The sequence below is a fragment of the Gracilinanus agilis genome, chromosome 4 (genome assembly GCF_016433145.1).
Source record: "Gracilinanus agilis isolate LMUSP501 chromosome 4, AgileGrace, whole genome shotgun sequence".
In the NCBI taxonomy this organism is placed as follows: Eukaryota; Metazoa; Chordata; class Mammalia; order Didelphimorphia; family Didelphidae; genus Gracilinanus; species Gracilinanus agilis.
In genome coordinates, this window is record NC_058133.1 from 91615435 (window position 1) to 91631220 (window position 15786).

The following is a 15786-nucleotide window of genomic DNA, read 5'->3' on the forward strand; positions in this document are numbered from 1 at the left end:
GGCCCTTTGGCAAATCACCCTCCATTGCCCAGCCTTTGCCATTCTTCTGCCTTGGAACCAATATATAGCATTGATTCTAAGATAAGGTAAGGTTATATTCTAAGGAAGGTGTGAGGATTAAAAAAAAGTAAACAAATTATCAAAGATTATCAGAGACCTTTTACTAACTCTGTTTTTCCCAGCACCCTAATTTATCTAACTGCTGCTACTAAGATAACTTTTTACTAGCAAAGTATTCATTCCTATCATTGTGTTTGCATGTCTTCCTAGAACTCATTGTCACCCTTCTGCCTCTTTTGCCTCCACAATACCATTTATAAATAACTTCCAATCATCCTTAATTATTAGCCATAATGTTCTCAGCTGATATTGTTCTCAGTTGGCATTTATTGTTATTTCGCTTCATAGATCATATACAAGAGCTGGAAGGAACTTTTTAGTTCATCAAACCCTGACGTCTCTAAATTAGAGACAGCTAAATGGTGAAGGAGGTAAAGTATTCAATTTGATGTTAGAAAGACCCGAGTTTAAATCAAACTTCAGACTATTACTAGCTTTGTGACCCTAGGCAGACTATGTAGCAATATATACAAGACTATAACATAAATGGAAAAACAGCAGCAAAAAACTAAATGATATATATTTACTGATGTTGACTCCTAAGAAGAAATGAATGAAAAATTGTATCATCTTCCCCTCTACACTTGTGGTATTGACTATTCATATAGATCTTTACATATTCTTTTGGATTCAGTTAATGTTTCAATTAATTTTGCTGAACTGCTTTCCGTCCTTGAACTACCTTGCTAACTATGGGCAAATCCTACAGCTATTAACTAGCTGTCTCAAACTTAGTTTTCTCATCTACAAAATAGGAATAATAGTAGTACATACTTGACAGAATGGTTGTAAAGACCAAATGAGATACCATAAAACTTTGAAATTCTTGAAAGGCTTATATAAATGTCAAATACCATCACAATTTTTTTTACAAGTGAGGTAGCTGACACTAAAAGAAGTTAAGCAGCTTGCCCGAGTTCCCACAAGTAATAACAAGGTAAGATTTGCACACAGATCTTCTGACTCAAAATCTAGAATTCTTACCTTTGTGCCATGCTAACATATGCTTTGGATGTTCATGTACAGGTATTCTGCCTCCCCAGCAAGATTATAAACTAAAGGGCAGTTGTATTTACAAGGAAAATCTTAATATAATAAAGATTTTCCGATATACCAACAAAACTTGTTTTATGCAGAATTTCTTAAAGTAACAATTTGGTATAATTAAAGCCTTTATTCAGACTCTTGGGAGTTGATTCTATTTCTTTGTGCTTCCATATAGTTGGTACTAAATGTTATGTAAATATTCATGCTCAAGAAATAATTATCCTGGCTTGCTAGGTTTTTTTCGAATTTCTCCTTTTGCATAATACTCTCTGCTACAGCTTTTTATAATAGAAAGAGTTCTGAATTTAGGTTCAGGATTATAGGCTCATAGACTTCTAGAGGGAAAGGACCTTTGAGGTATAATCCTTCCTCAATTTCTCAGTTAAGTAAGTAGACCCAAACAGGTTATTTAACTTTTTCTGCAGACTGTAGGACAGTGATGGGCAAACTACAGCCCAAGGGCCAGATGTGGCCCCCTGAAATGTTCTATCCTGGCTGGGGGACATTATTCCTAATCTGACGAATACAATGAGTAGGATACAATACAATGAAACTCCAAAAGAGTTGCCTTAGAAACAGACTGATAGATGAGCATTTCCTTTTCTTTGGCCCCCTCTTTAAAAAGTTTGCCCATCACTGCTGTGGGAAGTAAGTGGCAAAAAGCCTGATTCAAATCTAAATTCTGTAACTCACTCCCCAACTGTATGCATCACTCTTTACACTGTAATATCTAAAATTGAAAGTGAAATTGGATTAGATAGAATAATAAGATCTTTTGTAGATCTTATATCTATTATTGCTACATAAGAAATGAACAGGTTAATTTAAAAGAAAAAAAACACAGAAAAACCTAAATGAAATTATTTAGTGAAATGAGCATAATCAAGAGAATATTATTTATACAGCAACAGAAATTTGTTTGAAGAATAACTTGGTATATGTCCACTTTCAGAGAACGGATAAACTGAAATAAGCAAGACATTGTTTCATATATGGTTTTGTGTGTGTATACACATATACACGCATATATCTTTCTGTCAAATGATTCTTTTCTAGTTCAAGGAAAGGACAGAGGGAAAGAGGGGGCTTTGAAAATTTTAATGTAACAAATGTAAACTTATTTTTAAATTGTATGTTATGAAGAAATATATTTGAGACTACAGAAGGATTATTTTTGACTGATGACCTTAAGATGAATTTTGAAGAATAAAAAAAGAATTCTGGCAGGTCAGTTAAATAGAAAACTATTTAAATATGTACAGAGGAAATGAAAGATAATCTCAGAGGAAAGGCAGGTGTCCTAACCAAGTTTTCTTAGGTACCTGTGTATCTAAAACAAAATTAAATTTTCATTGACAAACTCATCTCTTTTGATTCAGATGTCTTGTTGATATAAATATGTTTACTTTTATTAGGAATTACAATCCAATAAAAGTTATAAGGAAAGGGCTTTTTAAAACAAATAATTTCTGGTCTTCCCATAACCCACATAAAATATTCAGATGTGTTTAGATATTCAACACATTTGTTGAGCACTCACTGGATGACTAACATTGTTTAAGAAAGTCAGCTGTATTAAATCTTTTTTTAATAATCCTAAGACAAGAGTTATTAACCTTTTTTGTGTTAATGGATTCCTTTGGTGGTCAAGTGAAGTTGGAAATATCCTGATCTGTAAAATAGAGATAATAATAGTACTTACCTCACCCAAGAGTGCTTATGCTAGGAATGGCTCTGCTGTATAATATGGCTTCACTGTTTTCTTTGAAGTATTCTAAGTTCCTAGAAATGTACCAGTATGTAAATGCAAATAAGCAAGAATTAAAGGTACTTTATATATTTGAGCTTTGCTATTTTATATTCCACTTCTAACATGGTGATCTTCTTGGCAGGTTTCCTTAAAAAAAAAAAAAAAAAAGGAAGAAAAGAAAAGAAAAGAAAAGAAAAGAAAAGAAAAGAATGGAGGAATCAGTAAACCAAATGCAGCCACTGAATGAGAAACAGGTGACCAATTCTGCCAGTGGCTATGTATGGCAGGTCACAGACATGAATCGACTACATCGTTTCTTATGTTTTGGTTCTGAAGGTGGTACTTACTACATCAAAGAGCAGAAATTGGGCCTTGAAAATGCTGAAGCTTTAATTAGACTGATTGAAGATGGCAAAGGATGTGAAGTGATCCAAGAAATAAAGACTTTTAGTCAAGAAGGGAGAACAGCAAAGCAGGAGCCAATGCTTTTTGCTCTCGCCATTTGCTCACAGTGTTCTGATATAAACACAAAACAAGCAGCATTTAAAGCAGTTCCTGAAGTTTGTCGAATACCTACTCACCTCTTCACTTTTATTCAGTTTAAAAAAGATCTAAAGGAAAGCATGAAATGTGGTATGTGGGGCCGTGCCCTCAGGAAAGCCATAGCAGACTGGTATAATGGGAAAAGTGGCATGGCAGTTGCCCTGGCTATAACAAAATATAAACAAAGAAATGGCTGGTCACACAAAGATCTCTTAAGATTGTCTCATCTTAAACCTTCTAATGAAGGTAAGGATGTTTCATTTTTATTATTTTAATTTTCTGTCCTAATGAAAGGAAGCAAACAGCACAGATATATGACATATTTTTATTAGGCCTCTATATGTAAGAATAACATTTTTTAAAGCCATATTGAGAAAAACCAGGAGGATCAAAGGTAGGATCCTTCTTATGGGTAGATGAGATCGTCATAACATAAAGTAATAGTGTAGCTATTTGAGGGGGCAGCTGGTTAGCTCATTGGATTGAGAGTCAGGCCTAGAGACCGGAGGTCCTAGGTTCAAATCCAGGCTCAGACACTTCCCAGCTGTGTGACCCTGGGCAAGTCACTTGACCCCCATTGCCCACCCTTACCACTCTTCTACCTAAGAGCCAATACACAGAAGTTAAGGGTTTAAAAAAAATAGTGTAGCTATTTGACTTTTTATTTTGCTTCTCTGCCAAGGAGAAAACCTTGGATTAAAAAGGACAAAAAAAAAAAAAGAGGTTAAAAGTAAATTAAATGGATAGGGACTGATCCTATGGGTTTTGTTGATAAGGAAATCCTAGATGATGTAAACACTTTCAATACAGGTAAGCAACTTCTCTGCAATTTACAGTCTTTGAAAGTTGTCTAGAATACTAAGAGGTTAAGAGATTTGTCCAAGGTAGCAGTAGATTGTATATATCATAGATGCAATTTAGACCTAGGTCCTGCTAGCTCCAACCCCAATTCTGTATTCATTACACCACTTCAAAGACAAATTGGGAAGTAGAAAGACACTCTCTAGGTCCCCCTTGCTTCTCTCCTTGATAAGTAGTTGAAATCATCTGGCCCAAACCTCAGAATTCCAGGGCATTGAAAGAAATAAAGGGGTATAACTGATATTAGTGATCTTTGAAAGGTCATGGAAAAGAGAGTTGCTACAGGGTGGGGGCAGGGCACATACTGCATTTTTTCACATAAAGACAGAATATAGTTGGCAAACTTTTGTCCAGTGAGTTTGATCTCCTGGCAAAATTATATAATTTGTTATTAAAGGTATAGTGACTATGGGAAAGGAAGTAGTGATCACAAAGGATCATCATCACTTCATCAAGAAAAGGTAATGTTAGGGAGAAGCTGGGTGGCTCAGTGGATTGAGAGCCAGACCTAGAGATGGGAGGTCCTAGGTTCAAATCTGGCTTCAGACACTTCCTAGCTGTGAGACCCTGGCCAAGTCACTTAACTCTTCATTGCCTAGCCCTTACTACTCTTCTGCCTTGAAACCTATATACAGTATTGATTCCAAGACAGAAGGGTTTTAAAGAAAAGAAAAAGTAATGCTAAATTTACCTCATTTGAATAGGGTCGTTATAATGGTAGATGACAGAAATGCTTTTTTTAGAGAATTATAGATTTAAACATTGAAGATGAACTTTAAAGGTCATCTTACCGTCTTCAGTTTTACAGATGAAGATGAGGGCCAGGAAGATAAAAAATTCCTGAACTCAGGTCCTCCAACAGCAAATCCAGTACTCTTTCTACTATACCATGCTGCTTTTCAGTAGTTTATCTATGCAATGTAAGAGTCTTTTATAATATTATGGAAAAGATGGGGATATAGTATAGATACGGTTAATAATAATAACTATCATTTACATAATTCTTTAAGGCTTGCAAAGCACTTTATATATGTTAACTCATTTATTTAGGGTGGATTCATAACTATTGGAATAGCCAGCCCTAAAGAGTAGTCAATGTCAGCTTGGAAAGAGATCTCTCCCAGTGAAGTCAGCTCTACTTCAGGAGGTACATTCTTAATTCTATACTATTTAGATGAAATATAGTTATGAACCTAAAGTCTTAGACTTTGGTTAAAAATTCATCTTAACCCTAACTTAATGGGACTGCTTAATATGAGTTAACAGTGATTTTACAACAGCAACAAAAATTCTTTAAGTCACTTAAAGACACTTTTAAGTGTTTTAAATCTAGATACCATTTCTACTTCCTCTATAAAGTCGAAAAACAATTTGTTCCATTTTTGAGGGAGAACTAGAAACAATGAATAAAAATTTCAGAAGCAGATTTAGGTCCAATTTTAGGAAAATCTTTCTAACAGCCATTTGAAAGTAGAATAAAGTTACCTAAGGGTTGAGGGTCACTGGAGGTTATCAAACAAAAAATAGATAAACATCAGTTATGTTTATAAAGGGAGATTTGTTTTCAGGTAAATAGTTTAACTAGTGTTATAAATAGGTCCTAGTGATATGAAGAGCTGAAACTGAGTGTTCGTGGATGATACCTAAGTGTAATGCTTAAGTTGTGATAGTGAAACACAAAGGGCCCCACAAGATAGTTGTATTGAATCTGCTAAACTCAACTTTAGAATAATAGTGTCCTAAACTAGTCAGCCAAATGAAAAATCTTTGAGTAAAATTGTACAGAAACCTCTAACTGACTAATCTGGCTTAGTAGGATAACACTAGAGTTTGACTGTGGGTTATATCTTGCTATGAATGTTACTATCCTCCTTTCCCTCAAATGCCTCAGGGATAGAATCACTAAGCCTAGAGATAGAGTTAACACCAATCTAGGTAAATGCAAAGATTTAATATGCTTCAGACTTAGGAGGGGAGCAGGGCAAATAACAGATAAAGAGGGAAACAAGAAGTTCTTGATCTAAGCTAAAGATGACAAAGATGGTACTTGAACCTAAGGTAATCAGGATTATTGGTTGTCAATTGATAATTTCCAGTTGCCAGCCTGGCAGGGTTAGACTGTGATTCACCCAAATCAGGTTATTTACTGAAGGATGTTGTTGTTTCTTCTTGGAGTATGAAACAGGAACAGGTCACTCAGTATAAAGGTATCACAGAAATTGGTCAGTGAAGTTTGCTGGTAATTCAATTCAAGTTGACATAAGGCCTACCCAAACCAAACCTCCCACTCCCAAAACCCAATCTCCAGATTGAGATCTGATTTCAGTTCAAATCCTTCTTTATATACCTGAGCTTCTAACTGTCTTGGCACATGGCGTCTCCTGCCAGTCTCAACTCATTCTATGTTCTAAACAGACAACTGTCCATCATCTTGCTCTCCATGTTGATTTGCAAAATGTCATTACACTAGATGACTTCCAACTCTTGAGATTCTGTGATTTGGGTCTTCCTATTCTACACACTGTGTCCTTTCATCCCTTTATGATACATTTTTCACTACTATTAAAACAGATTTGCTCATTTAGCAACTATTAAATCTCAGTGGATTCCTGTTTCTGAATAAAGTTTCAACTCTTGTGTCTGGCATCAAAGCTTTCTACAAGATAGTAACCTTTTACTTCACCATCTTCATTTCATATACTTTCTTCTACATACTCTATATAAAACTACAGCCAAACAAGACTAATGAAATATGTAACTAAAATACTAAGGTGGTAGTAAAGGGATGTTGGTAGGTTCAAGGAATGGTTATTCAGGGCCAGTATCAGAAGATAACACAGAGTTTGGGAAGGCCAACAGGGTATAAATGACAGGTTAACAAATACAGTCCAAGCAGAGATAATAAACACAGGGATGGTTTGGTTTAGTAAGGGAAGGGAAGGTAGGGAAGGGAATTTGGTTAATCTTATCTAGTGTTCACTAACTAACCTCCCCAACAAGTCTACAGTTGTTCCCTCACGGGAATCCTTCAGAGAGATTTTTAGCTACACTGTCCTTTATCTCTCTACCTGAAGTCCCAGTCCCTAAAATAAATAAACTCCTCTAATCCAAATCCCCCGTTGGATGGTAATAGAGGTATTTAGGTTGGAAGCTAAGCAGGAAAGGGCTCAGGGAGAGGTTCTCATGGACAGATGCTTTAGATGATTCAAGCAGCTCTGTAGATGTATCTCTCAGCCAGCAGGAAACAGGATAACCACAGGAACAGGTATGATGATAAGATGTAGCAGAATGAAAACCACAGGAGAGAAGGCAAGCTCACTAGATCCACCCCAGGAGACAAGACAAGACTCAAGGCTCAACTGTTAGAAACCAGCCCGGTCACTTCTGCAGAATTCCAGAACCTTTCCTGCCTCTGCTCAAATCCTCTTTCCTTATAACACTAATCACCATCTGTCATAAACATCCAGCACTTCTCTGCCTCTGTGCCTTTGCTCTGGCTATTTCTTAAGTCTAGAATGCCTCTCCTCTTTCCCCTATCCTACCTTTCCCGTAAAGCTCTATTCCTTAAAGTACAACTCAAATGCCACTTTGTCAAGTCAACAAGCATTTGTAAAACAACTGGGGAAAGCAATATATAAACAAAGCATTAAGGTGGGAGAGAGAGAATCTAGGGTAAAATTGGATTTTTAATTGAAGCCCAGGTAGGAATAAAGGACTGAACATAGATGCCTTGGGCAGTTTTCTTAAAATGGAAGCTCCCAAAGGAGCTGATCTATCAAAGGAAGAAGGAACTGGAAGGTCAGATTAATCTTCCAAGGTAAGAAAGTTGCTGAGTTCTGTTGGTGAAAGAGGACAGGCCAGTAAGAAGTAGAATCCAAAGAGGAATGAAGAAGCAAATTTCATTCACAAAACTTTTCCATATCTCCCTAATGTACCATTTCATAATAATCTTCAGAAACCACCATTTGGCCTAATATAAGCACTTGGCAATTTTAGTATGTATTGGTATACTAGTTTGTATTATTTGTGTAGGAGTAATACTGTCTTTCTAGATTAAAAGTTTCTTGAAGGTTGGGCCTCTAACTCTTGTAATCATATCTCTTTCAACTCTGAGTATATTTGGTATATAGTAAGTGCTTATGTATTGATTTTAGCTTTTATTGAATTGGTTCTTTTCAAGGAAAAAAAAACAAGGAAAATTCTAGGGCTTGTGAAATCTGAAGCATGTGTTTTTTTTAATCAGTAGTTCTTATTATTCTGGTATATATAGCCTTACAGATAAAACCTGAAAGAGTAAATGTAAAAAATAATCTTTTTTTAACTTTATAGTTTTTCACCACAAAGATAAGTTGATATAATACCCTTAGACAGGCTGTAGAACACCTGCTGTTACAGACCTCCAAAAAAAAAATGTTGAGTTGAGAAAAGGGATGCATTGGGAGAAGGGGGAAGGGATAAGTGATTTTTCTCACATAAAAATGGCACACACACAAAAAGCTTTTTTTGGAGGAGAAAGGAGGGAGTTGTAGGCAATGCCTCATTGGAATTGTTTCAAAAAGAAATGGGGGGGGGGGAGAAAGAGAAGGAGAGAGATATCTTTATCTTACCCAGTAGGGAAATAAGAGAAAGGGGATAAGAAATATTAGGAGGCAGAGGGAGGGGAATAATAAAAGTGAAGGTGTATTAAGGGAGGCAGTTACTCAGAAGCAAAAGAAACATTTGAGGAGGGACAAGTTGAAAAGACAGAAGGAATAAACAGAAAAAATAAGATGGAGGGAAATGCACAGTTAGTAATAACTTGGCAAACTGAAAAATAATCAAAACTACTAGAGTAGTATTTAAGATCTTTTCCTCAGAACCGGGGTGACCATTAGGTCACAAAAACTACACAGACCCAACCATCCTGGGATTACTGCATCATAGGAAATACCAACTACCAAACTCTTGAATATTTTAATTAGCTTATCTTTAATTGCTTAAATCTTCTTTGTAGGTAAAAATAAATGGTAGCACTTTTTTGAAGGTCTCCATCATTGATTTATATGTATGAGCTTTCATTTATTCCTGTGCTAATCTTAGATTCACATAGTATCTGTAATTTTCTCATTTTCTTAAAGGACTTGCTATTGTCACTAAGTATGTTACAAAGGGTTGGAAGGAGGTGCAAGAAGCATATAAAGATAAGGCTGTTTCTCCAGAAACTGAAAAGTTACTGAAATATCTGGAAGCTGTGGAGAGAGTGAAGCACACAAAAGATGAATTGGAAGTTATTCATCTAATAGAAGAGCATAAATTAGTTAGAGAACATCTTCTGACTAATCATCTAAAGTCTAAAGAAGTAAGTAAATGAATTTCTTATAATTTTCAGAAAATGAACTTTATATAGCATTCTCATTTTTACATTATTAATACTAATTATATTATATCATATTATATAATAATCTAGGTATAAGTGAATGGATGCTTTTCTCTCATTTCTTTATGTCTATTTATATAAATGTAACAGGTGTGGAAAGCCTTGTTACAGGAGATGCCTCTTACTGCATTGCTGAGGAATTTAGGGAAGATGACAGCTAATTCAGTGCTTGAGCCAGGAAGTTCAGAAGTTTCTTCAGTATGTGAAAGACTGTGTAATGACAAACTTTTAAAAAAGGTAAAGATTTTTAAAACTGAATCCTTTTTGACTGACCATAAAAATGTTATATATTAGATGTTAAACTCCTTGATTCTAAATGGACATACACCCAACCAGCTTTTCTGATACTTCTTTATTCTCTGGTTCTGTGTCTATTTAAAGGAAAAGAGGGGAGAGAGGATTTATTAGAGTTAAGATTTCATTGCTATAGTTAACAGCAAGTGAGGAAACTCCTCCTACCAATTCACATCCACACCTTCTCTGCAATTTAGAATCTTAGAGCTTTGCCTAGGGCAAAGGTGCCAACCAATGTGGGCCACATGACCTATATAATCCAAAGTTTGACCTTAACCAGATTAAAATATAATTGGGGAGGCAGCTGGGTGGCTCAGTGGATTGAGAGTCAGGCCCAGAGATGGGAGGTCCTGGGTTCAAACCTGGCCTCAGATACTTCCTAGCCATGTGACCCTGGGCAAGACACTTAACCCCCGTTGCCTATCCCTTATCACTCTTCTGCCTTGGAACCAATACACAGTATTGATTCTAAGACAGAAGGGAAGAATTTAAAAAAAAATGTAATTGGGAAATATATTAAAACATAGATAAAGTTACACTTTAAAATTAAGTCAGTATGCAACCCACAAGGATCTTCATGTATGGGCCCTCTTTCTATTTGAGTTTGACACCCAGGTAGAGCCCTGAGAAGCTAAGTGACTCTGCCAAAGGTAAAAATATATACCGTGCTGCTAAATGGCACAATGGGTAGGTAGAATGACGGGCCTGGAGTCAGCAAGACCTCATTTCAAATCCAGTCATAGTTTTTAGATGTATAACCTTAAGCAAGTCACTTGACAGTTGTTTGCCTCAGTTTCTTCAACTGTAAAGTAGAAATGATATTAATACCTACTAGCTAGTGATGTTGTGAGGATCAAATGAGATAATCTTTATAAAACATTTAGTACAGTGCTTGACACATTGTAGTTGCTAACAGTTGTTAGCTGTTGTTGCTCTACAGACTCTTCCTTTCCCTCTCTCTTTCTCTCTCTTCTCCCTCTCCCTCTCACTCTCTCTGTTTGGCAGTTGAAAAATAAAAAAGAATGATTTGGATATATACTATTTAGTAACATTTTTAACAGAGGCTTGGATAAAAGCATGGATGGAATGCTCATCAAATTTGCAGGTGACACAAAAATGGGAAGGATAGCTATCAGAGTAGATGACAGAATCAGGATCCAAAAGAATCTTAACAGGCCATAGAATTAGACTGGATTTAATAAGTTAAAGTTCAGTAGAGAAAACTGTAAATTCTTAAATCTGAGTACAGAAAATCAGCATGATTACAAAATGAAAGAGGCATAGGTATATAACTATTGTTCTGAAAAATATTAGGGGTCAAATGGACATCAAGCTTCATAAGTATTATTAGTAAGGTGAAATGGCAGACAATCTAATTCAATAGGCAGTGCAATTTCCAGGATAGGGAGCTAATAGTCCTACTAAATTGTACATTTAATGGATCTTTTCTGGATATTTTTGTTTACTTCTAGGCACCACAGTTTAAGAGGAATGAGGATTAGCTGGACACTTTCCAGAATAGGGCAATGAGAACTGTCACTGGTCTTGATTTCATGTCATGAGGAATTAATCAAGGGTCTAGGTAAATTTAGCCTGGAGGAGAAATGATTCAGGAAGGATTCTTTTCAGTTATTTGAAGAACTGTCTCATTGAGAAAGGGATTAGACTTGTTCTATTTTCCCTACAGCATAGAACGAGGAGCAATGGGTAAAAATTGTAGAGAGATCAGTTTAGGTTTGAAATCAGGAAAAAATGCCCAATAGTTGTAGCTATCCAAAAGTAGAATAAGTTGTCTCAAGAGCTGTTGGATTCCTCTACTTTGGAAATATTCATGCAGAGGATAGGTAGCCACTTGACAGGTATGGTATTGTAGAGATTGTGCATTGTACATTGTATGGGTTTTTTGGACTAGATGACCCCTAAGATCTCTTCCAAATTCCAAATTCTGTGATTCTTCACATTTCATGAGTATTAAATAATTCCATCCTTGTTATCATTAGTACTTATTGCAAGCTACTTCTTTTTTTTTTTTTTTTAAACCCTCACCTTCCATTTTGGAGTCAATACTGTGTATTGGCTCCAAGGCAGAAGAGTGGTAAGGGTAGGCAATGGGGGTCAAGTGACTTGCCCAGGGTCACACAGCTGGGAAGTGTCTGAGGCCAGATTTGAACCCAGGACCTCCTGTCTCTAGGCCTGGCTCTCAATCCACTGAGCTACCCAGCTGCCCCCACAAGCTATTTCTTGAAGTGGCTGATTATTATTAAACTTTGAAAACAGTTCATGCTTATTGTCAGTGATCTAAGATTTCATCTCCTTATTATTTTGCTATTATAAAATCCAGTTTTCTAGTTAAAGTTTTTAAAATTAAGGTGGAAACATTTTAAATTAATCTATTCTTTGATGAATTATATCTGTATTAGGTCCTTGAGGCGTGAGACTATCTTATTCATATTCAGGACTTTTCAACCCCAAGTATCTAGCATTTTGTAGACACTCATTTTTCATAACTCTTTACATGGAACTCCTTTGCTACTATTGCATTCAAGATTATATTTATGTGCACATCATATTCTCACTCACAACTTCCCCTATCCATTTCTCTCCTCAACTCCCACTCAAGTTCCTTAAGCAAAGGGAATTCATTCAGAATAAACAAATGTATTTACTTGACCTAAAACACATTTAAAATTAAAGAGGAATACATAATCTTAAAAATTGTTTTTACTTTCAAAGTTTCATTCATAATCTTTAAATATCTTTATTTTGTTGATAGGCTCGCATACATCCATTCCATGTTTTAGTTGCATTAAAAACATATAAAACAGGACATGGGCTCCGCGGAAAACTGAAGTGGCTTCCTGATGAAGACATTTTGAAAGCATTGAATACTGCATTTTATAAAACATTTAAGGTAAGTTTTATTTGTCTCAAATGTTTAAAAAGACATAGTAAAGATATGTTATTTAATATTACTGAAATACCATTACTAACACTTGTAAAAAAAAATTTTAAAACCTTACCTTCTGTCTTGGAATCAAAACCATGTACTGGTTCCAAGGCAAAAACGTTGTAAGGCCTAGGCAATGGGAGTTAAGTGACTTGCCCAGGGACACATAGCTAGGAAGTGTCTGAGGCCAGATTTGAACCCAGGACCTCCCATCTCTGGGCCTGCCTCTCAATCCATCGAGCCATCTAGCTGCCCCCAACACTTGTAAATTTTGACTGTAGGGTTAAATTGTTTTGATGAAACATTTTTTTCTTAATAAAATATATGGTTTCTCTCCTAAAATTTTTGTTTTTGTTTCTAAAAGTAGTTTGCCTGCCCACAAAGTACTTGTAAGATTTCAAATCAGTTTAAAATATGTATTTTCTGTACCAAAGAATTATAACAATTTATTTTGAAATATACCTAACTGCTATAAGATATGCTAAAATATTAGGATAGATCCAATATGAAATTAAGTTGGTAAAGTAGAATTTTATATTTAATTAACTAGCATCTAATCTGATAAATATTGACATGATAAAATATTCTGTTTCATCCTGGCAACCAGACATTAGAGTAAAGAGATAACCTTTGTTGTGCTAATGTTGTCCCACAGAATGGTAAGAGTAATGTCAATTTTTTTTAAATGTAATCCCCAAATGTGTAAATATTTTCCTATAATTTTCCCTCTTGGAATGGTGATTTAAATGCCAATACTAAAATTCAAAATACTTATTGGCTAATTCATATTTAATATTGATCAAATTTAACCTTGGCAAATTAACATTTTTAAATTCAAAGGAGAAGCTACAAATCAGTGCTTCTGAAATCAGATATGCAATATTATCTATGTAGGTCTCTCTCCATTGAAATAGACTGAAGCTTTTCAATTCCTGTGTCTTAATCTTCTTTCTTAAGTTTGAGAACATCTCATGTGCTTGGGGCTTTCCTTGCTTTCTCTTGACATTATGAGGACACCCACCAATGAAATATATATATAGGTCCTATTATCTCTCTTTTACCATATAACAGCTCATCTTTTTCATGTGCATATTTCTTTAGTGACATCTTCATATTGCCTTGTTTATAATTCATTTTATCCCATTCACACCAAACATGTGCTTCTAAAATAAAGTTCTACACAACCTGAAAATAAAAAGGCATGTGCTTCTTCTTTGCCTCTTGAGTGAGCCTCAGTTTAATTCTTTGCAGATTATAGTATTCTGTACCTGACAGCCATACAATATCACCAGGGAAATGATATTAAGAAGGTAGACCTTTGTTTCACAGAAAAGCTTAGGGTCATTAAAAGAGGTTTGCAGTTTCCCAAAAGCCACCCACTCTTCCCTCTTCCTCTTATTCAGTTCTGAGCCCAGCTTATTTTCTGTTTGCCATTTCTAGCCAGGATGAGCATATTGATGGATGAGCTCTACAGCTTTTCCCCATAGCTACAAATCATAATCTGGACAATAAGCATTCTTTATCCACTTGTTTTTTTGTGTGGAGGCTATTAGGCCAAATTCTTTAGTGTGATTATGTTTCTTGATTAGAAGGCTCAGCAGTTTTATAGAGCTTGATATCATCAACACAGTACCATCTATAAATAAGATAATATGACAATCTCACTATTTTTAGGGAACTGCTCCTCAAATTGAACTCTGCAATTTAATTTACTTCATAACAGTTGGCATTTTTTATTAATAATCAAAGATTTGACAACTTTACTATCAAATTTTTTTATCTTTTAAAGCACCTCACATAATTTTTATATATGTATTAAAGAAGTTTTTGTTGAATTTTTAAGGTAACATACTACCTAATCAAATAATTTTTAAGCAGTACTCAGTAAACAAACATAGTGGTATCTTATCTTTCAGCCAATTGTATAATGCTAGTGATATGGTTTGCTGTTGAACATTATTTGTAGAAGCCTAGCTGTTCCTTTCTAATATCTTCATCAAGGTGCCTTTTAGTATTTGTATTGATATTATAATTAAAATTTTGTAAAGTTTGGGTAGACTATGGTTCCTTTTTTTTTTTAACCCTTACTTTCCATCTTAGAATTTATACTAAGTATCAATTCCCAAGGTAAGGGGGAGCCATTTGAGGTTGAGTGATTTGTCCAGGGCCACATAGCTAGGAAGTTTGAAGTAACATTCGAACCCAGGACCTCCTACCTCTAGGCCTGCCTATCCACCGAGCCACCTAGCTGCCCTCAGCCATTGGTTATTGGCATTCTGTCAAGTTGCCTTTTTTAATAATGATAAAGTGTAAGACAGTTTTCCTCATCTTTTCACACTTTTCATTCTTCATATATCTAGAGACTTAATCCCTCCATTTCTCAAAATTGTCATCACCATGAGTGAGCTTCCTTGGTTTATACTTGGGACTAGTATAGTTGCTTTTTCTCTCTGTTTTTTAAGTGCCATTTCTACTTAGTCTGTGAATGTATTGAGGACTTTAAAGAGTCCAAATGTGGTGGCTCTATTAACCATTATGTTGAAAAGAGTTTGTTCTAAAAGTTGTTGGAGATTTTTTTGTATTTTTCTGTTGTCCTCCTTTCAAGTTCATCCTTAAATGTCCTCTAGATGACTTTTAGTTGGGTCCCTTTCCACAGCTTCTTGGTTTTTATGGTGATAGTGCTTCCATTTCATAAGATTTTACAAACATTTCTTTGTTTTAAACTGTCATTTCTCTTAGATGCTATATCTCCAATTTTGCAAGTCAAGTATTTTTCAAGATAGGCTTTTTAAAAAATCTCATTATGAC

The 15786-nt window shown here is 35.3% G+C and overlaps 1 protein-coding gene across 2 annotated transcripts in view; it reads left to right on the plus strand.

Annotated features, from left to right (window-relative positions):
* Positions 1-15786, plus strand: part of RO60 (Ro60, Y RNA binding protein) — a 32824-nt gene that overhangs the window by 5035 nt on the left and 12003 nt on the right. Inside the window, exons 2-5 of one of the 2 annotated variants that reach the window (XM_044674420.1) lie at positions 2311-3706; positions 9439-9659; positions 9828-9974; positions 12805-12942. In XM_044674420.1, coding sequence (XP_044530355.1) covers positions 3127-3706; positions 9439-9659; positions 9828-9974; positions 12805-12942 — 1086 coding nt within the window. In that variant the 5' untranslated portion in view covers positions 2311-3126. The remainder of the gene's footprint in view (positions 1-2310; positions 3707-9438; positions 9660-9827; positions 9975-12804; positions 12943-15786) is intronic. The other variant, XM_044674419.1, reaches the window with a different exon arrangement.